The sequence below is a fragment of the Drosophila grimshawi genome, unplaced genomic scaffold (genome assembly GCF_018153295.1).
Source record: "Drosophila grimshawi isolate 15287-2541.00 unplaced genomic scaffold, ASM1815329v1 contig_1369, whole genome shotgun sequence".
NCBI lineage: Eukaryota > Metazoa > Arthropoda > Insecta > Diptera > Drosophilidae > Drosophila > Drosophila grimshawi.
In genome coordinates this window covers 7,123,128-7,145,208 of record NW_025062891.1, presented here as the reverse complement: position 1 = coordinate 7,145,208, position 22,081 = coordinate 7,123,128, and the positions used below count along the sequence as shown (strand labels likewise).

The following is a 22,081-nucleotide window of genomic DNA, read 5'->3' as shown; positions in this document are numbered from 1 at the left end:
TGTCAGCTGATATGGCCTGTTAGTCGCAAATTCTAATTAAAATTTGTGTGCCAGGTGGTAAATAAAACTAATTATACATGCGCAAAATCAGCGACAGAGATGCCGTCTTTTAAAACGAGCTTGAAAAACTTTTCCAACAGCTATGTCTGCTGCTGAAGTTCTCCGGACAAAGCTGACAACAACAAGCGCAACGGGCGTGCAATATCAACACCAAGAACAACCACTAAAAAACATTTAAAAAAAAGACAAAAACTTTGAACAAACTTTGACGTTTGTGAACAGAGCTCGAAACGAGAGTCTGAAGCTGGGGGTGGTCAAATCAATGATGCAGCTGCCATAAGACCCCTAAGCTCAATTATGGCATTTGCACAGCAGAATATAGTGAGGATAAGATACACATGCGAAACAAAGGAAAGAGAGAGGAGAAGTGGCACAGAGTAGAGAAGAGAGTGAAAAGCCTAGACAAAGACATGCACTTGACAATTTTGATGGCTCCATAGAGCCAAAAATCAGCTTGGCACTCAATGCGCCCTAAAACGAAGCAAAGATATTGCATCCTATAGATACATGCATCAGCGTTGGCTGACCAAATAAGTAGGCAACATAAAAAGTATTTTTTACTCTCACTTTGCAAACAATTTACGCGTTTTTTAAACCCTGGCATTATGATGATAAATATCATCACTAAGCATATAATACATTGTGTTGTTTACTTAGTCATCACTAAGCATATAATACATTGTGTTGTTTACTTAGTGATGTGAAGTAAAAAAATTGATTAGGGTACATTTTTATGACTATGATATAACCCAAAAAATGATTTATTTGTGCTTCAGCACTAAATAATACAATTCGCCACTCAAATTTTAGCATGTAAATATATTCTTAAAAATATCTTTACTGTTTTTATCTCGTATGCCCAACTATTGTGCCATATATAGCTAACAGGCACATATAATAACAACTTATCCAAATTATTAAATTATTATTAAATTAAGATTAAAATATGTAAATGCTTTAAGAATTTAAAATGTTAATTTTATTTAAAAATTGGCACAAAACAAATATAAATTCAATATCATTCGATTTGAATTGATCTGAAAATCAACCTTGAGTATGTATAAGCCACAATAAATCGAAGAAAATAAGAAAGCAAAAATTGAAATTAGATTATTCATCTATGTGCAACTTTTAAAAATTTAGTTCAGTTCTGGTCGCCGTTCCATACAAGTTCAATTCAATTTAACGAAGCCAATGCAAAAAAAAAAACTTTGATCAAAGCCACGGCCAAATTGCTATTGTCAACGACCGCATGCACACACACACACACACACACACACACACACACACACCCATACACACACCGAATGGTTCAGAGACCTAAAAGAGCAATGAACGTACATGATAAAATTGTGAACTTCACAGAGCGAAAATATTCCAAAAGTTGAAAAGTTTCGTTATATTTTTCGCTCATGCTGTTGTTGTGGTTGTCACAAGAGCGCAGCTGTACTTTCATCCGTATCTGCTCTGTAGATATGCAGCAGAAAGCTGCTTGGCTGAAGGTGAATTTGAACTTTTGTACAAAAAACGCAATAAAACAAAAATAAATATAAAAATAAAAAGAATATATGCTATTTACAGGGTATATTTGCTGTCTGGATATTTGGCTGCCTGCCAAGGTGTCCAAGGTTTGTATGTGAGCGTTAAGGCGTGCATTTAGTTATAAACAACTTAACAGTCATTAAATCCAAGCTGCCAGGCGATAAATGTCAATAGCAGTCCCTGAAAAACTTTATAGCACAAACACAAAGTCATACACTGTACATACAAATACATGCAGTGCAGTGTTGAGGTCATTGAAAGCATTGCACATACGTCACGGTGACCCTCATTTTGAATAGTCATTTCTGGTGATGCTTTCAGTCTTGCTTGCTGATTGTACAAATTGCTAGCATTTTGTCTGGATGTAGCAAACAAATGGAATGCGACAAAAGAATCGTTCGTATAAATCTCATTTGGCTTGCATGCTCAGGATGCTCAGCTCGTTAGAAGCAAAAGTGGCAACGAAATACGGATTTATGGGCCGCACAGTGATAAATTGAATTTCACTCAAAATTAACTGTAAGCCAAAGTGAACGTGCCACACCGCAATCAAACAACAGCAGCAACAACTATTTTCTTGCAGAAGAAAAATGGTCGCAACATATGCGGCCTATAAAATGTGACAAGCAGCAACCACAAAAGGAAACAGCAACAAACTACGAGTGTGGCTTGGCTAAGACAACGCAAGTTTGTATTTGTATATGCGTGTGTATTGTTGTGTGTGTTGTGTGTGTTGTGTGTGCTGTTTGCGACCACAGCGTCAACTTTACGGCTGCTGCAGCAGCAGTCAGGCAATGAAATTAGGACACAAGCTGTGGACTGAGCTGAGCGCCTTGGCCTGGCAATTGTCTAAGCATATTTGTCATTTGATTGATTTATTTTGCCTTTGCCTTACAAAAGACACAAAGTACGAGATTTGTTTTTGGGACCCCAACAGACACAACTGTCCTGTGGCTCAATTGTGACAGACAGGCGAGCTGCCTACCAGAGACAAGATACCTACATAAGTAGGTACCGGGCTAAGGCGCTTTGTCAAATCACAGCAGCATACACACATCACACACACATCACACACGGGGCGACAGCTTGATAGAGCATGTTCACATGTCAGATACGCCTTACCCAATATTTTTTATAGAGTGAGTATTAACTTTCTTAAATAATTATAATTCATTTTGATTTTCCCATCTAATTGTATAGATCCTGAGACCTGATATAGATTCGCTGATTGCACAGATTAATCCTAAGCTAATTAATCAATTTAGTTTCCAATTTTCGCTCTAAGATGTATTAAATCTTTAAAAAACAACATCCAAAAAATCGTTTACACTTGAAGTGTTTACACATAGTCTAAAGGAATATCGAAGTTTCTTATTACTTGAAGAAATTCTGTTTTGTTTTTTGTTTTTTGGGCGTAACTTTATTTTATGCTATTCAGTTCATTTTTTATGACTGTAAGAACATAAAAGCTGAAAGGTGACTGTCTAAACAGGTGCCCTTTCAGATAAGGGGATATTTTCATAACTTTATCTATTAGCGAGTTGAGCTCTCTGGCACTGATGATGGTATTAAAGTTTTGCCTTTCGAAAGTCATTCAACTGCATCAAATATGCAAATGCGAATCGTTTGGCGCACCTTTGACTGCAGTTTCGCATTTGCTTTTCGCTTTGTCTATTTTCACTGGCATTATCGAAATGCCAATCAAGGACAAAAGTTGTTTGCGATGCGCAACTGTCGAATAGAATTCATTCTCTTCACCTCTGCGCCCAACCCGCTCCCCATAACACTGAGATTATATCCAATTTAAATGGCAGAAGAAAGAAAATTGATGAGAATGTTGCAGTTGGAGACACAAACAAAGATAAGGGCAACGGCAAAACCCAAAGGAAACCAAGAACGAGGAGACAGCAGCACAAAAATACAAAGTGCAACATTTACATACTGCTTTCAATGCAACAATGTGTTGAAATTCATACTGCATTTATAAAAACGTTTTATATTTTAATTAAATAAAGTTGGCCACGTCTTAGATCAATAATGTTAGACGAAGATGGAGATGACGTTAAGATGTCAGTTGGTGGTAACCAATATATCCTCTCAAGTCATTTTTGAAATAATGTTCAAATACATAGTCGTAGAATAGAATTAGAATAAAAACAATAGAATTACTCACGATTCGCCAGAGTGTCACCTAAGAATAACCTCTAATCGAATTTATAGAAATCTGAATTAATCAATGATTAAGTAGAGTTACTTAATTCGACCTGAAACTTGATTAAGCATAGGACAAACGGTAATGGATATGGAGACTCGTTCTCCTGCTCTTAAATTAATGTTGTACAACTACGCAACTTACATACCATACACATTAACCTTTAGATATATATGCGTATCTGTTAGTGATGCGTCAGTAATAATTTCTACACAACAAATGCAACAGCATGCATAGAAGAGGCAAGTGGTGTGAGGGGGTGGTGGTGTCTTCAGTTAACAAAGTTCGAATTGCCGATTGTGGGTTTTGATATGGTGGGTTTGCTGCATTGTGCATTAGGGTTGAGGATGACTACAAATTGTAATTTAAACATTTGATTCTACCTGGAGGCAGTCAGGGAGCTGCAGGTGGGTGGTGTTGCAAAATGTGGACTGTGTGTGTGTGTGTGTGTTGGCTGTATATTTTGTTGCATTGCCTACCTGTGGAGTAAGGGGCCACAGCCGCGGCGGCGCTGCTGGCCTCGTTGTTGTTGCCAATGCAGCCGCCATAGGTAAAATGATGGCTAGTCGAGCCGGTGCCGGAGACAACGGCTATTTCGTCCAGCTCATGACCGGGCGAGGTGCCAGCGGATACCAGACGCGTCGACGATGTGGCCGAATTGCCCTGTGAGTTCTTGCGTCCACGTAGCGAGAGCACCAGTCTTTTGGCTGTGGACATGCCCACAGCACCGGATGCTTACCGCCGCCTCCTACTCCTCCTACTACTACCTGTCGTCGTCGTTATCGTCTCTGTGGCTCCTCCGGCTGCCCGCCGAACTGCAACGAGAAATTGAAATGGAAATGAGAAACTTTCTATTTTGCTTCAATATTAGCAAAAGCGACACCCAAGGACAAAATAGCTGCAACAAATAAAAATACTCAAGCTTAATAGGCTCGACTGGCAGTTGCCCCTTTTTTCACAAATTTATCTACATAGTGTGGCGGAAAGTGTAAGTTGTATGATGTGGACTAACCACATTGCACTATTTCAATAAAATTGTAAGCTCTATAATATCTTTACAACATCTGCCTGTGGCATGGTGGAGAACGTTTCCAGCGAATTTTATATATCTAACTTCTGTGCATATCCATTATACTCATTTAATGGGTACTTGGTATAGTTCCACTAGCAGTGCTGCTATTTATATCCTTAATAATTTAGCAGTGCTTCAAAGAAATATGTTAATCTGGAACGAGAACGTCGACTGAGCTTGGAATTTTCATTTTAATGCGCCGCCGGAGAGGGGGATGAAGAAACAATGCTAAAATTCTGAATGTGTGAGTGTGATTCTTTGTGTGAGAGAGTCAGACTGAGAGTGTGTGTGTTTCTGTGTGCGCGTTGAGTGTCGAGTGTCGAGTGAACAGAACAATCTTAAATTATGTAAATGCTTGCAATCAACGCTTAAGCAATGCCAGCATCAGCATCAGCAACAGCAGCAATGAAAAATATAAAAAAAAGGAGACAAAAAAAAGCGGCACACAAAATGATTGCGACATGAAAAATATGCCCGCAATATTAGCATACAAGAGCATTTTATCAACGGGGATTCGTAGGGCGATAAGGGAGGGGCACTGTTGTGGGTCGTACCACACTCAAATGTGGCCGAAAGCCGCTTAGGCAAAAACACAAAATGGCAAGAGCAAGAGAAATAGGCAACAAATGCTACTTATAGATACCAAACCCCAAAAGTCCCCATCCCCACCCCCCTTCTGCTCTCCCTCCCCCATACCGCAACCTCCCCCTGTTAAAATAAAAAGTTAAAAAGAAACTGTCCTGGTTGTCCTGGCTGTCCTTGCTGTTCGGGCGCCGCTCGGGAGCCTTATCAATTTAATATTTAATAAGCCGTGCCAGCCCAAAAATACCCGAAATGTCCCAAATATATTCAGTTGAGTGTAAAGTTGATAACCTAGCAAATGTGGCTGCGAACGCAACGCTTTCGATTTCAATTCCGATAACGATTACTATTACCGATTACTTCCATAAGCATACACAAGCCCTCAGTCAGACGCACTACGTATTATTTGGCATTAATATATATATACTAAGAGCATATATGTTAATATGTATATTATCTTTTAGGCTCGTCTACTTTAAGGTCCAATGCTAATGAAACTCATACACAATAACACATGCACACACACACACATACACACACACACACACACACACACAGCCACAGATGCACACACACGCAAACATCTGCGACTGGACTCTGGTACGTGACGAATAACAAATTTGAGGGATTTGCTGCACTTTGATTGAATGCTCGTCGGCGCCGCAAAGCTAAATATGATTTATGAGTCTCACACATGTGACACTCAGCTACAGCTCGGCTAATTTGTGGGCGTGGTCAGCGGCATATCAGTGATAACTGGTCGAAATGAAAACTAGTTCTGAACTTATGGCAACACCGAATTTTTCACTGATTACGCAAAAGTGCTATTGGCTGAGATTGTCCCCACTGGCTGTCTAGTTAGGTGCGCCAGGTTGACTTTGCTCTGCCGAAAGCCAAAAGGCAATCAAGTTTTGCCAAAAACTATTCAAACACGAACACTGCCAAAAAAAAACTATCGAATGCAACAGCAGCCAGCATTCATAAATACATATGTACATACAAACCCAAGCCAAGCCAAAATGGATGAAATTCCAGCTCAATAGTAACGAGTGAGTGTCAGACAGAGAGAGGGACAGAGATAGAGTGGGCGCGCCAGAGAGAGATGGGGAGACAGCTAGAGCTTGTACGGGGTGAGAGACCAGCCGATTTTCGACAATTGTTTTGCGTTGTGCAAGTGTCAACAGCATTTGCAATTCCGTTAAATTTTTACCTCTTTTCGGATTCAGACAACGCTTCGCTGAATAAAGCTCTCTTTATATACCCTGTACTCGGTCGACAATGGGCTATAAGTTTATACAATTACAAATTTATTGAATTTATATAGAATAAATAAAATATATAAGTTTATACAATCACAAAGTGATTGATTATTACTATTTATGAATACTCCCTTAAGTATACAATAAAATAAATAAAAGATGTACTCAATACCATATAAGGTTTAATCGAGGGTATTTTATAATCAATCAATATGATGTGACACATTTCAATTTTAAATGTCTCACATTGTGTTTATTGCGTTTGTCACGCTGCGCGTGAAAATATGGTAATTCTTTTCTTGTTTTTTGTTAGGCAGCAACTTTTCTGTAAACAGCAATGGAAGGGTTGAATACATACAATGTACAACAAGGAAGCGCTTATATTTATTTCAATATGGATTTCAATTGAATATTTAGTCGACGTTATAGCAATCGGATGGCATATTTGATCGCCCAAGGGCTACCCTAACCCGGATTTGCTGCGGCTTTGCAACTTTGCTAATGCAACAAACTTAATTCAAATTCACAATAATATTTGAATGTGCGATATCCCCTGTGGGGCGACTTTCACATTCTCGCATTTGGCAAATTCACATTTCCACAGAATTAACGGCACTTGGCTAATTAAAGCTTATGTACACGCAATGTGACTCCTCCCGGCTGCGTGTCAGCTCAAAATGATGGTCAGCATTTGTCCATCTCGCGTGGCAGCGCCAGCTAAAAAAATGAAGCGCCATCAATCTAGCGTTGACATTAGCAGCGAGAAGAAGCGACAGCACCGAGAAACAACATAAGAGCGATGGTGACCATGGAGCGAAAAAGCACCAACAACAAACTCAAAAAGGCAGGCAACTAATTACAAAGCTGTTGACAGTTGTTTGGCCAGAGCCAGTGGAAGGGTTTCGTATACGCATCGGGGTCGGTTTCGCCTTGCCTGCCAGATTAAGGTTCCAAACCAGAGCAAAAAGCTAAGAAAAAATGGCTTAAATAAGCATTATTTGCTTGGCGAATACCCTCTAACTAGTTTGAAGAACTGGGACAGTCAATTAAAAAAGATTTTTCCTGTATAAGCTTTTTTTCCATCATTCAAATACATTCTTCTTAAGCCGCTTTCTGAGACTCTGTAACTTTTACTTAAAACTAAAATCCGAGTTATAGGAGAACGAACCTTTAATGAGAGAAGGAATCAAAATTACGCTTGCTAAAGAAGAAAAGGCAATCCTTTTTATCCTCTTTGCTTTAAAAATAAAAATAATTTCAGAAAATGCTCGCAGTTATCCAAGGAATTGTTTTTGCGGCTGGAAAAGAAGCACAAGAGATGTCTGAAATACTAACCTACTTAATAGCCTATTAATATAGTAAAGTAAAAAATGGTACAAGAAAAATAAAATAATATTTTGTTAGGCCATTAAATGAAATTTTTTGTTAATGAAGAATCCAGGAGCAACAGAGGGGGAAAATTAAATAAATGATGTTATGCCACAAGATGTAATATTTCTTGTCAATAGCAACACACAAGCTGCTCAATTTTGGTTTATATCCAACCTTAACAAACTAAAAAAAATGGGTATTCTTTTGCAACCCACATACACTCCATAAAGCTCATTAAATGTGCAGAGGGTATACTTACAAATATAAAAAAGTACCAGTTACGCCTCGCATCCGATTATGGCAAGCGCGCATTTGTCACACGAATGTGACAGCATCAATGGGGCTGACAATTTGCCAGGCTGATGGAATGTCAGCATCTCAGCAAAAAATATACCATAATTAAGGCAAATAATTGTATTTGCCATCCGTTTGGTAAAGTAGACTGATTAAAATGATGCTTTAGTTGGCTTAAAATCGCTGTTCACAAATTTTATTGATTTCATGGTGTGTTCTTATTGTATTTCAGGCAACACGAATTTGTATAATAAATGTGTTGAGACCATGATTTATGGCCTGCCAAAAACTTCTTGATAAATGAATACTTGAAGGCTGACACATACATTTATTATGTATTCAATAAAATACGCATTTAACAGATTAATAAATATCTCCTTCTGTGAAAATATTTTTGCATTTTAATAAAATTTACAATCGGGAAATTGATTCAATGGCACATTTATTTTTAGATTCATAGATATAAAAATATGTTACATATATTCACAGAGGAAATCATGCCGTCGGAAGCGCTTAATAATTTTAAACTTCGAACAGTCATGATTCCCGTAGTTTTTAACGTTTAAAACCTTTTTTTAAAGTTAATGACTTTCAGGTATTTTTAAAAAACACGCTTGACTAATTGCACTATTTTTTTAAAAATATATATATATATTTAATGTGTCGATGCGGGTGCTTGGAATATATTTACTGACCTTCTCTTTAGCAGCGCTCTTCTTTTGCTTCTTTGGGGTAAATAAAAATCAAAATAGAGCACTTAATATTTTTATTTAACAATCTCTGGCTGTTATTTATTGAAGCAATTCAAATGGAGTTTGTGGATGAGTTGGTTCTGCTGTAACGCCCACCAGCCAGATGCAAATGCGCCATACAAAATGCAAAATTAAAATAAATGCAGTGAACCGCAGTTGCAATTTGGCTAGCCTCGTTACATTTAAAATTGTTGAAATTCGCAATTGTTTAAAATTTGTTGCGCTGGACAATGCTAATGCTACTTTATGCCCCGTTGCCAATGTCGGATTTTAGAGATTTTCAATGCGTATTGCAGAATTTCAATTTACAGTATTACGAAACTAGCAACAAGAAATGCAACAACAGCTGCTGCCACATTGTTTGTCATGGCTTGCCGCGAAAATATTTAATTGTGCCCAGCTTTTATTTTGTTTTGTTAATTCTATTACAGCAACAATTTTCCGCCCTTTACTTGCCACACTCAAGCCCACACACACAGAGACGTACCCATACTTACGACAGCCGCAGGATGCATCACCTGCAGCTCGACCTCGTTGCAGGTTTGGCTGTGGCTTTGCCTCACAACGTATGTAATGCAACTAACCCAACTAACCCAACTAACCAACTATTCAAACCCAACCCCAAAAAACTATTCTTGGCCAAAACTGCGCTCTCATTTTGACGCCATCTAGGTTTGCTGTGACTGGCAAACGTTGCGCACGACTTGCAATTTATAACTGCACATACGTGCAATCTTGCAACCTCTTTTCTCCTCTCTTTCTCTTTCCCTCTCACTCTCTCTCACTCTCCCTCTCTCTCGCTTCATCCCTCTCAAACACACACAGCCGGCAGAACATAAACATTGTTGTTGGCTGCCATCGCCTTTGTGCCAGAGTGCTTACGTCCGCGTTTACGTATACGTCCAATGTTTCACCTCCCGCATCCTGTGTCCTGGCCCGGTCCTGCTTTACTGCTATTTCAGTTTTTTGTGATCCACTGGGGCGCAAATAAACAAAAGGTTCGCCTCGTGCAAAAAAAGCTTAACAAAGTGAAATACAACTACGACATCAACAACAATAACAAAAATATAAAAAATTAAAAAACAACAACAATTAAATGAGGAAGGAGTATGCGCATCTGCCAGATACCCAAGTCTAAAGCCGATTTACATAATATATATTTAAGAAAAATATCACGACGTTACACATGGGACTAGGATATATGAGATTGCTTCTCTTAAAATCGGGATATGTTAAAAATATATGTATACGTAATATGAAGACTCTAATTTTTTAGTTTAATTCACATTGCGTAGTTTACGGAAGGCAAAAAAAAAAACGAAATAATGTGTTAACTAATCATCCTCAGAAAATGCTAAGCTAATATAATATAATAATTATATATACATATATATATTTATATATATAGCTTAAATCAGGTAACCAGCTTTCAGTGTGTGGCTACAGGGTATAGAACCCACAACCAAAGTGTGGGCTATGGGCACAACAGCGTTCAGTTGCAGATATAAAATTGCTGAGGGAAGGTAAAGAGGTCGCCACTTGCAGCTGCAACAAATTTGCTGCCGCAGGCGAATTATGTGCTATCTGAGCAGCTTTAGGCATAGCAAGGCAGTCAGGCAGTCAGGCAGAGTAGCAGCCACGATGTGGAATGTAGCAGCTTAGTGAGAAAAACGTTGACTTTGGCTTTTGTCTAGATTATTAATCAATGGTTGGGCTTTTACCAAAGCAGTCAACTAAAGAGATTTACTAGATGCTTTGGGCATAATCGAGCAGCGCACTTCGCTGCATACCACACGTTGTTAATTTAAGTGGCTAAACGTTGGTGGATGGTGCTTCTGATGCCTTTGGGGCTGTCATGCACTGCGTTTAGCTTAATTGAATGCGAAATTAACTGTTAACTCACTTACCGAGTATGCAACGTGCTTGGAATGTCTGCCCCACACACATAATACACAAACGCGTATATTGCCTAATTGAAAACTCTTTCCCTTATGAAGTTATATTTTAACGCTACGCAATACATACTACAAAATAATTTTCACATAAATTCTATGGCAACTACGCAGCATGAAAAATTCAATTTGCTTCAATGTAAGTGTATTTGTGTTTGTGTGTGAGTGTGTGTGTGAATTCTATCAGCTTACTTATGCATGTGGACTGTGGTTGGTGACTCTGCTTCTGTATGTCTGTCTATGTCCTGGCAGCTGTTGTCTGGTTTTGACAGCGGTCCTCCGCCAAACCACTCAGCCACCGCCAGATGTCAGGAGTGTCAAAACAATTGTCATTCATTCCCAACTCGTCTCTAGCTCACATCGCTCTCCATCTACTATGTATGCCTTGCAATTATGGGCTCCAGCGACATGTGTTAACAGCCTAGTCAACGCAGCCCAACCAAACCAGCCAAAACCAGGCAGAATGGCTGCAGGCTGGCAGCCATTGCAAATGCTCTCTCTGAACATTTCCGCACAGATATTTTGGCCCATTTCCTGTTGCCTTTCGATTCATTCAGCTCGCTTACTTTGGCGATGCGAGCATTTTACCGCGACTGGAATCAATATCAATAGCGGCGTGGGTGGCAGGGGGAGAGGAGGAGAGTTAGGAAAAAGAGGAAGAAGAGTTAGTCATCCCGCCTTGTCGCCTTGATTACTGCTGTCATATTATTTTCACACTTGAAATGCCCCATATCGATCCGCAAAGTGTTGGTCATTATGAATGCTACCCATTATGTACATGTGTGTGGTGTGTGTGACTGAGTGTGTGTGTGTGTGGGTGTTTCCCTTGGCTGTCACTTTACTTGCTCCTGCTCATGTGGCTTTTCTAATATCCTAGTATCCGCTGTCGCTGTCATTGCACTTTCTGTTAGAACCCCCCTTTTCCAGGATCCAGTTGGAGCAATTTAATACTCTGTAGCAATTAAACAATGTGTATTGAAAGGGATATGATAATGTTGTGAATGTGTATTCAATGGCCAAAAATACTTTTCCAAGCAGTTTCAGTACACATGAGCTCTGTCTCAGTCGCCATGAGCTGGCTGTATAAGCGAGATGATTAGACCCCGTGACCTTTTAGTTCGATATGTATAAGGGTTCTGGTTTACTACATTTTGTGACAGAGTTTTCACAACCATAGCTCTGTCAAAACATATCCAAACACATAATTTAGCATGAGCTATGTACTCATAATAATATAGATATACTGTTATTTTGCCCTTTAACTTACTGGCTTTATATGCCACAAACAACAGATAGGGTAACTGCTCGTCAAGCACTGCCAACTAAAGGCACTCACCTCAGGCTCGAGTCTCCCAGCGTCGCTGTTTGACCACATGGCGTGTGTAATTGATGCTGTATCGAGTTATGTGCGTGAGTGTTTGTTTGTCTTTGTATGCGTGTGAAAACTGTTGGGTTATCAATTTCGCACATGTTGGTCATAATTTGCAAGCGTGCACACATTTTATGGAGCAATCGGAAACGAACTTTGTTCTCTGGTAGCACATGTTAAAGCACACAGCTTCGAAATTAAAGCTTAGTATACTTTTTCTCCACATTCGGTAAGCACAGACAGACAAAAATATACTAATATACTAATATACAAATAAAAATAAATATTTATTCACATAATGCAGTTTAAGCTTAAATCGTTATTATTAATGGTTGCCACCATCATTGCAGTGGTAAGCATACTTAATTCAATTACTTTCTTCACTGTCTCTAACAAGAATCTGTCGCAGAATCGATTGCCCGTTAACTGGGCCAGATCTATAGCATCTCCAATCCATCTCTCCGAGTCAACGGCGAGCAGTACGGTGTCATGGATTTCAAATGCATCCACGGTTTCTTCGAGGGTGAACAGGGTAGTGTCATTGGTTTCAAATGCATCAATTGGTTCGATACCAGAGAGCACCACTGATAATGATGGCGTTGTGTTGCACATCAAGAGGCGCAGGGAGGCGCATTGCCCGCCGGCACCGGAGGATTTGGATATTATACACGCGCCCTGTGACATGGACGCGCCAGAACTGAGCAAATATATTGAAACTTTGCCCAATCAATGCATCTGCGCTTACAATTCACGCCACGACTCCGAAGTCGAATATCGCAAGTTTAAAATGCTGCAGTTAGAGGCATTTTTCTTTGGCCAATTCTCGGAGCGTTTTAAGCGTTTCGAAATTGATCCACATAATTTCGAGGGAACTTAGTAATGAACTTTCCTTGAAAGAAATGTAAGCGTAAGCGCAAAAAGAAATATAAACAAGAGTTGCAAAAAATTAAGAGTTATATAAAAAGAGTTAGTGGAGTTGTATAAAAATACATACCATACGGTCAGTATAGTTAACTAAACTCTACTCTAATTATTGCTTAAGAACTTGAGACCAACTTGTTTATTATACCCAGAGTATCAATTTTAAATTGTAGCAAATTGAACAATATCGAAAGATTCCTACAGTTGGCTGCTTTTACAGCATTTCGGTGACGGTAGCACCTCTATATATATATATATGTATATGGTTGATGGCAACAATCAATCAAATTCGTATTGGGCTAATTCATTTGGCCCGAGAGAAAGGGGCGGCCAAAGCAAATAAGGTGTTACGCTTAAGTGATTTGGTGAGCGGCAGTTGCTCGATTTTTATCTGCCAATTCGCATAACATTTGTGTAATTTGTAATTTCGTGGATCATCAATCAGCTGTCGACGCGGCTTGCGATTACTGTTGCAGCATCTTAACAGGAACTTAACACATTGATTTATCGATGAGTTGCCAAAAAAGAAAAAGAAAAGTTGGCTCGCCCAATCTAATTAGAGAGAGAGAGAGAGAGAGAGAGAGAGAGAGAACGATTTGCGGCAACGCCCAATTGCAGACTGCACACGTTTGCATTTGAGGCCAGACCAACCATGAAAAATGTTGGTCTTTACGGCGGCTTCCTGTTTCCGGTTTCCGGCCAACTGATGCCGGCTCTGGCAGCTCTCTCATTGCGACTTTATATATTTTAAGGTCTTGCTCAGTGTTTTGGCTTTGTCGCTAGCTACATAAATTACACCATGTTGGCCATGCTCTTTGCCAACTTTAGTCCCGTGCGCTTCCCTCCTTGCACTTTGAGCCGTGTCCAGCGTATTTAATTGTACATTGTGTTTATTTTGCATAGCTATAAAACTGATTTATGCATACTGAGATTTCTACATCTATTTTTGAGTACACTTCCTGGCCAAAACCCAAACTGAATGCCAGATGCATTTTCAAACTAAGCGAATACTCTGTACATAAAACTATCAGCATCAGAGTAAGAAGTATTTGGCCTAAAATTAAATTGGTCTCTTCACCTTGTCAATGGCTGTAAAATATCTTTTAGAGTTTCGTTGAGAATTATAGGAAAAGCAATTAAGAGATTTTGTCGAAACAAAGCATTATTTTTGGCAATTAATTTAGCAAAATGTCTGGCTTCTTTATCAAGAAATATTAAATAAATTATGCACAACAAACAAATTAAAATTCTTTTCAAGAAATTTGTTTAAATATTATGAGGTTTCCTTCCATTTGGGCATATACCTTCATAAAAATTTATTATAGGGCATAATGATTGTCTCTCTAGGTTTTGCTCTTATTTTTGCGCTTTTTTTCTTATTTTTTTTGGCCCCAGACTTGAGGCTGATGGCAAGTTTTCCACATGAACAGAGTGAAAAGTTGAAATTGAGTTTCGTTAATGCAGACATACACACTCAGAAACACACGCACACACACACACACTCAGGCACATATATACTTCTACATTTTTGCGTGTGGTGATAACACAAAGGCAGAAGCAGCAGCAACGTCGTAAAAGCCGAGATGCCCGGCAAAAACTCCCAGTGGCAAAGTTTTTGGCGCAGTCAACAACAACAGCAAGAAAGTGGAGATGGGAAAGGGGGAGTGGTGGGTCAGGGATGGTGGCAAGGGACTTGAAGCAACAACAACAGAAAATGCCGCATGGCTGTTGACGACGTAAAATCCACAGGCACAAAGTTGCCGCTGGCGCAGAGGTGCACCAGACAGACATACACTGAATATAATGAAGAATGAAGACAGATGAGACAGAGAGAGAAAGAAAGAGAGAGAGAGAGAGATAGAAAGAGCCGTAGTATACGGGATGGAGACCACATTTAAAATTTTAATGCCTTTGCAATAAAATTATTGACTCAGCTCGGTTCGTTGACTTGGCCAGAAGCTATCTAAATTTATCATCAGATGCTGGTTTGGGGTAGTATTTACAAGTAGAAGACTCAAAAACTATGTAGGTTAGTCTCAAATTTCGAAGCATAGTCAAATTCAAGATGTTGCTGCTACTGCTGCTGCCACATTTTAATTAATATTAAATTATAAATCAGGTGCATGCAGATGTAACACAGAAGGGGATGAAGCAAAGGAAAGGGGGAGAGGGAGATGGCGATTGAAACCTACGCCCACAACTAAAATTTATTTGTGGCAACAGCACTTGTGGATGCTTCATTTATTTTGCCAAAATAATTTTGTAGCATTAAAATTTTACGGGAATTAATGTTGCCTCGCTGCTGTTATCCTTGTAGCATTTTACTTCTTTTTTTTTCTTTTTTTGGTCAGACACGTCAATTTCTATGCAAAGCTCGTTTGTTTGCCTTTTATTTTATTTGAGCTGCTCTACCAAAAGAAAAAGCCCACCCTCTGCCTCGCGCCCTGCCCGTAAAATGTAGCTTGTCAGCTTGGTCAGCGCCTCGGTTCGCCTTGACTCCTCTTTTGGATTTTATTTATTTATTTCCGGAAACGTGCTCTGGAGATTTTCTAAGCATACTTGAGCGCCAGCAACAAACTCCCAATGGCGCGGCGCTTAGTTAGCATACATACATACGCACTCACACACACACACACACACTCACACACACACACACACATACTCTCACACACACAAATAGAAAGCATAGCAACAATCAGTCGCGTCCGCTTTTCATGTAGTTCATTAAGTTTTTCGCGTGCTCCTTCCTTCGCCTGTTCAATGCTGCGGGTATTTATTGGACCTGGTCCGCACTGTTAATACCCTGTTATGCATGTGGCCATTTCCGTATACACTTGCTTGGTCTAAGCACTCATATACTTTTGTTTGCATTAGGTCTTACTGACTTTCGAAGAATTTCTGCGTGCTTATCAAACGTTTAATTAATAGCAGTCCACTGCAGCTCTTAAATATTTTCACGTTATCAGCTTTTACATTTTCTTTTCTTTTACATTTTAGATTTTGAGCACAGCTGTTCAATCGTGCTGTTGAAACGGAACCAATTCCTAGCTTGCTGTCCTTCAATATCACGGAGTCCCTAAAGACTATCGCTCCTACCCCAGCCCCGCCCACATACCTCGTAGCTAAGATGTTTGCGTGTGTCCCAGGCGTCAATTGCCAGGCTGATTTTCTACACTTTTTAGCCCTGTCCAACTAGTGACCATTGTTGACCAGAGAGCCAAGACACGAGGCGAGTCGAACCGTCAACGACGTCGCCTAATGAAAAAGCAATAAAAATTTTGCGCTTTTCTGCCTTCCCAAGTGGCTGTGAAATTTTGATGACTTTGTCAGCTAAAGGGAATTGCTAAAACTCATAGCCCAAATGGACACACAGCCTTCACATTCTATATATAAGTATATATATGGAGCGCATAAAAAGCGTCTTCAAGTGGATCCTCGGGCCGTCTTCAAATGCTCTCCACTTTAGTTTACAGTAATTAAGTTCACAGTTCTTGAACAATAGCCAAAATGCTTAGACAATTTAAAGACGGTCCTAATTATTTTCTTGGGCATAACCATGAATTGAGCAATTATGTATTTAGCTTGAGACATTTCAGAGAATAAACAATAAAGATATATCATCTGACTTAAATAGTAGCTAGCCAGTTATGATGACTCAGCTGCCTAAGGCTTATACGTATATCGTATGAGGAGTTTTAATTTAGTGTTTCGTAGCTACATATAAATACTTAACTATAGTATCCAAATTTGATATCTGTGTTAGCTGCACAGTTTTCTTTATGATGCTTTAAGGCTATCAGTTGGGTTACAGCGTTATTCATAAAAACTATTTTTATAAAGATGTTTTAATTGGCAAGAATTGTATGCTTAATTATTAATTTAGATAGACTATAACTGTCATATTTTACACCATTGCTGAAATGCTTTGCCAGCTCACAATTAAACGAGCAATAAAAACTTATTGCAAAACGTTTTATAGACTCAAGTTGAAAAAGTTGCCAGTTCACGATTCGACTTCAAATTCAGTAGCTGGCATTTGGTTTGTTTATTTGTTGCCTGCTTTGTGGTTTTGAATAAGAGAGTGTGAGTCTGTGTGTTAGTGAGTTGCTGTCCCTTTGCGACCACAAAGGTTGCTCCTTCCCTCCCGTGCACAGCTGCCACTGGCACTGGATGTCCGAATTCCCACGTACTTATTTCGAAACTGACACAACGCATACTCAGAGGCGCAAATCTCATTTCCCCTGTGGCGGCATGCAGCAGCAGCCAGAAACAAAAAATAAGAAAAAAATCCCAAGCAGAAAATAAACCATTCTCGCGTATAAACCATCTACATATATATGTTTATATATTTTTGCTGTTTTTTGCCGTATACCCTGTAGCCATAAAAATGGGTGAAAGGAGCAACATAAAGTTAATAATCCTGTATAAAGTATATAAATTACTGAGCCAATGTTAACAGCCAAAAAGTATGACCAATTTCCATTGGTTCCACCTCAAAAAGCTGCCAACCTTGAAGACTACACCTCAAAAAGCTGCCAACCTTGAAGACTACAGATGCTGATACGCGTATGCGTTATATAAACCATTACCATGCCACTTTTATGGACTATACAAAAATGCATAAGCAATAATTTTAGCAATTGCTAGCCTTAGCCTTAACAATATAGCAAATATACATAACAAAAAAATTGTTTCTGATTGGTAAAAGTAGCTGTTAGTATAGTCCAAGACTGCCTTAGAATGGAGTAAAGGGTATTTCAAGTTGACTATCTCTGTTTTCGTACTACATGTCTAAGCATTTCTTATGGAGGGCATCTCCTAGTCTCTCATCTCTGAGATAGGACATTTTTATTTAATTTTTTTCATCATTTTTTACGTTTTTGGTGATAACCCAATTTAATGGTCGCTGCTGTTGCTTACGTCACATTTTCGCACCTCGCACACAAGCGGCATTGTGTGTCACACGCACACACACACACACACACACACAAACTGGCACACATACATACTTGAGAGCTAACACAACAACAACGAGTGCAAAAGCATAACAGAACAGTCACAGAGGGAAATACATCAGGGTCGCAGCAGTGGCTGTATAAACAAAAAACAAAAAACAAAAACAAAACCTAAAAAATAAAAAATAGCTGACGGAAAAATATGAGAACGGTAACAAAATTACATACATCAAAGGTGTTTCTTTTTTTATGAATATGCGAGTCGCAAGCATCGACACTGTTTAAGGGCAGCTATGAACAACTTCCTGCTGCTCGCTGTGGTTGTTGTTGTTGTTGTTTTAGTTGTTGCTATTACAGTTGCCGTTGCCGTTGCTGACCAATGGGCCATGTAATTTTTTGGCAAGCAGCCTCATATCAGCGCAACGACCCTTTTTGGACCCCATTAGTTGAGGGGTGAGATAGGTAGGAGTTGGGGACTTTGGCTCAGGGACAGACTGGTTATGAAATATGCGAGCATTTTTGTATGTGCGATTGCTTTTCCGTGTTGAGCTCCCATCCAACTCGCATGTGTGGCAACTACACATTTTATGATGAATATGCGGGCCGCCGCTGGTCAAATAAACTCGGCCAAAATATGCGGGCTTCTGCTGCTGCTCCTGCTCCTGCTACTTCTGCTATGGCAACAGACTGCGTATTTTAAAGCTCAGACACACACACACATACACATACACATGGGCGGCAGATTGACATCATTAGTCGGGGGTCAGTTGGTGCATGGTATACGGTGGGCGCGTCGACGGCACTAAATCAACTCTACACACACATAAAATGTATGAAAGGAATGCACAAAATGAATGGCACACGTGGGAAAAAGTCTGTTGTACAACAAATAAAAAAAAGTGGAAAAAGTTATGAACATAGTTTTGATTTATGCAAATAGCTAGGCACATTTTAAGCTCGAAATAAAAGCTCTTAAAATATATGACATATAAATATCTCAAGCTTATCAGCCATAAAAATTGAGCTGCATTGACCCATAGACAAGCTGATAGCTGCACAATTTCAATGCTTTTGGCCAGCTATCGGATCTCTCAATCTCTAGCTGTATTTCTCTATCTCTGTCTCCATCAATCTATCTCTCTATCTGCTTTCTATCTCTTCTATATATTCTGAGCATTCTAACATTCTTTGCAATCTCTTGCACGTTGGCCAAGTCTCCGTCACTATGCGCTTTGTTTGCATGGCACTATTGATAGCACTTCAATCAGCAGAAATAATAAATAAATGAGGCTAACGTTCATGACTCAATGACAGGCCATCTTAACTGAACTCAACTCAATTGAACTAGAATTCTGTATCCTGGTAAATGCGACACTCACATACAGACAGAGCAACATTTTTTGCTTTGACTATGCGCATTCACATTTTTTGTATCCGGTACAATTCCCATTTGTATTGCATAAAATAACTTTGGCTAGTCAACTATAAAAGTGTGTGTAAGTGCTCTTAAGTATGTTATTATACGTGGAAAAAATATATTCTTCAAAGGAAATCATACAACATTCTGTATAAATACTAAAAAATATAAAAGAAAATATAAAAGAAAATCATATAAAATTATTTATAAATACTTTTTGGAGATGCATGTCACAAATATTTTATATTTTATTATGGAACGTGAATGCAGCAGGAAATTGATTTTAATATTACATTATTTATAAAATTTTCAATGCATAAGTACTATTTGAGATATTGTTGATTTGTTGAGAAGTAGAAGTTGGTTAACAAACTAAAACAATCTCTTTATAGACAAATACAGTAGTATATCTCGTCTTATTCCAATTGTTCATATGTTTCTAACGATACACACAGAAAGTGTATTTCGAGTTCGCCTCTACTTTGTAGCATCGCATTCATTTGTTTCAGCATGTTGTGCGTGACGTATACGTAACGTGCGCCATATTTTTTTTACATGTCCGCCGGGCAGCAGCAGCAACGACAACAACAACTTGGCCGCTGCAGCTGACAGGAAGTCAGAGTGCCGATGACGATGATGATGGCCTCTACCTCAGCCTCAGTCCAGGCCCATCTGGTTGGGATATCAAGGATATCAGTGGGTTTATTTAGCGCGCCATGCAGCAGGCGTTTCATACAGATACCAAGTCGTCCGGCTGAAAATGCTCTCTCCCCGATCCTTCGCCTTCTTTCTACCAACCATCAGCAGTGTATACATTTGGCTTGGCTTACAAAGGGCATGAATAAACAGTTGTTGTTTTCCCATCGGCATAAACATTTTGCTTGTCCTTTGTTGTTGTTACTGCTGCTGCTGCGGTTGATGTTTTTCCTGATATTGTTGTTGTTGTCACTGATATTGTTGTCTGCAGGCTTACAAGTTTCTTATTGCAGTGCACACGCATGCATATGTATATTTATATATATATATATATATGTATATATATATATATAACTTGGAAATTAACATATACACGCCTGGCATAAAATTGCATTAACATTGCGCATACGCCCCCCTTTCTGCTGTCATTAACTTATATTCTGCAGCTGTTTCTGTGGCAGCTGCCGCTACTGCATCCTCTTCTACCTGTAAATTACATTAATCAACTTGTCGGGCAATTTACTCGATGCACAAGTATGCAGAAATTGCAATTGATATGTATATACAGCTTTACAGACTGCATTTCTATATGCCTACATATTTTTACGTGCGTATATAAACTTAAAAAATTAATTATTTATATATGCAATTTACAGCAATTTTAATGCACTGCAGCTTTAACACAAGTTATATACGGTCCAAAAATCGAAGAAAAAAAAATATTTTTACACATACATTTACATATATTGGTTTAATATATACATGGGAATTTCGAACATGCTTATGTAGCTTTTATTGTGTTTAAAGAAAAAAGGGGAAACACGTGGACTGTTTTTAAAAATATGAATTTTAGGCATGTGAATCGATATCATATGCACGCGCTTCACATCCCCCCACCCCTACCCAGGCTGCTGTCGTTTGCTTTTTAAAAAGTTTATGACACTTTCCCATTTTGGCATTTTCATGCAAATATGAATTACAAAACGCATTTCAACTGACAGCCAGTCCCAAAATAATATTAAATGGGTTGTAGGTGATACTCGGTACGACACACTGACGAGGGTAGGTCAAGTTCCTTAGCTGCCAATCACAGCTGTATATCTGAGCGTTGCCATCTAGTCCCCATGTACACATGTATGTGTGTGCGTGTTTCGCCCACATTAGGTGGGATCTGCGTTTATACGCTGCGTCGCATTGCACATAAAACATTTTTATTGCTCATTTAGATATTTATGCGCTGTTTTATTATAATGAAAATTGTGCGTATGCGTGCGGTTTTTATTGTGATTGCAGTGGACCCAAGCGACAGTCAGCTGGCAAACAGTGGGCGAGAGTGTGTGAACGATGGGGACTGCTTGTACTTATATCCTTGTCAGTCATTTGTTTGCTGCTTATCTGCATCTGCAAGCGTGACCAAGTTTTAAGCGAGCGCATGTTTTGATTGCTTTTGCCATCGACACCGCAGCCAAAGTTCAATTTTACGCAGCTTTACGCATTTACTTTTATATTTTACGAGCAAGCAACACACATTTACACTCACACACCGAAACGAACAGAGCATTCGTAATGGCGAATGTGGCACATTAAGTGGCCGCAAAAGTAGGCAAAGCTTTTTTATTCCCATTTT

At 39.1% G+C, this 22,081-nt stretch overlaps 2 protein-coding genes across 2 annotated transcripts in view; one reads left to right on the top strand and one right to left on the bottom strand.

The window, feature by feature from the left end:
• LOC6560784 (cyclic nucleotide-gated cation channel beta-3) overlaps window positions 1-22,081 on the bottom strand; it is a 77,306-nt gene that overhangs the window by 41,343 nt on the left and 13,882 nt on the right. Inside the window, exon 2 of the mRNA XM_032734687.2 lies at window positions 4,294-4,629. Within this exon, the coding sequence (XP_032590578.1) occupies window positions 4,294-4,531 (238 nt within the window). The 5' untranslated portion in view covers window positions 4,532-4,629. The remainder of the gene's footprint in view (window positions 1-4,293; window positions 4,630-22,081) is intronic.
• Window positions 12,746-13,407, top strand: LOC6560368. The gene is made up of 2 exons (XM_032734686.2): window positions 12,746-12,817; window positions 12,875-13,407. The coding sequence occupies exons 1-2, from the start codon at window positions 12,764-12,766 to the stop codon at window positions 13,340-13,342; spliced, it is 522 nt and encodes a 173-aa protein (XP_032590577.1). The 5' UTR covers window positions 12,746-12,763; the 3' UTR covers window positions 13,343-13,407.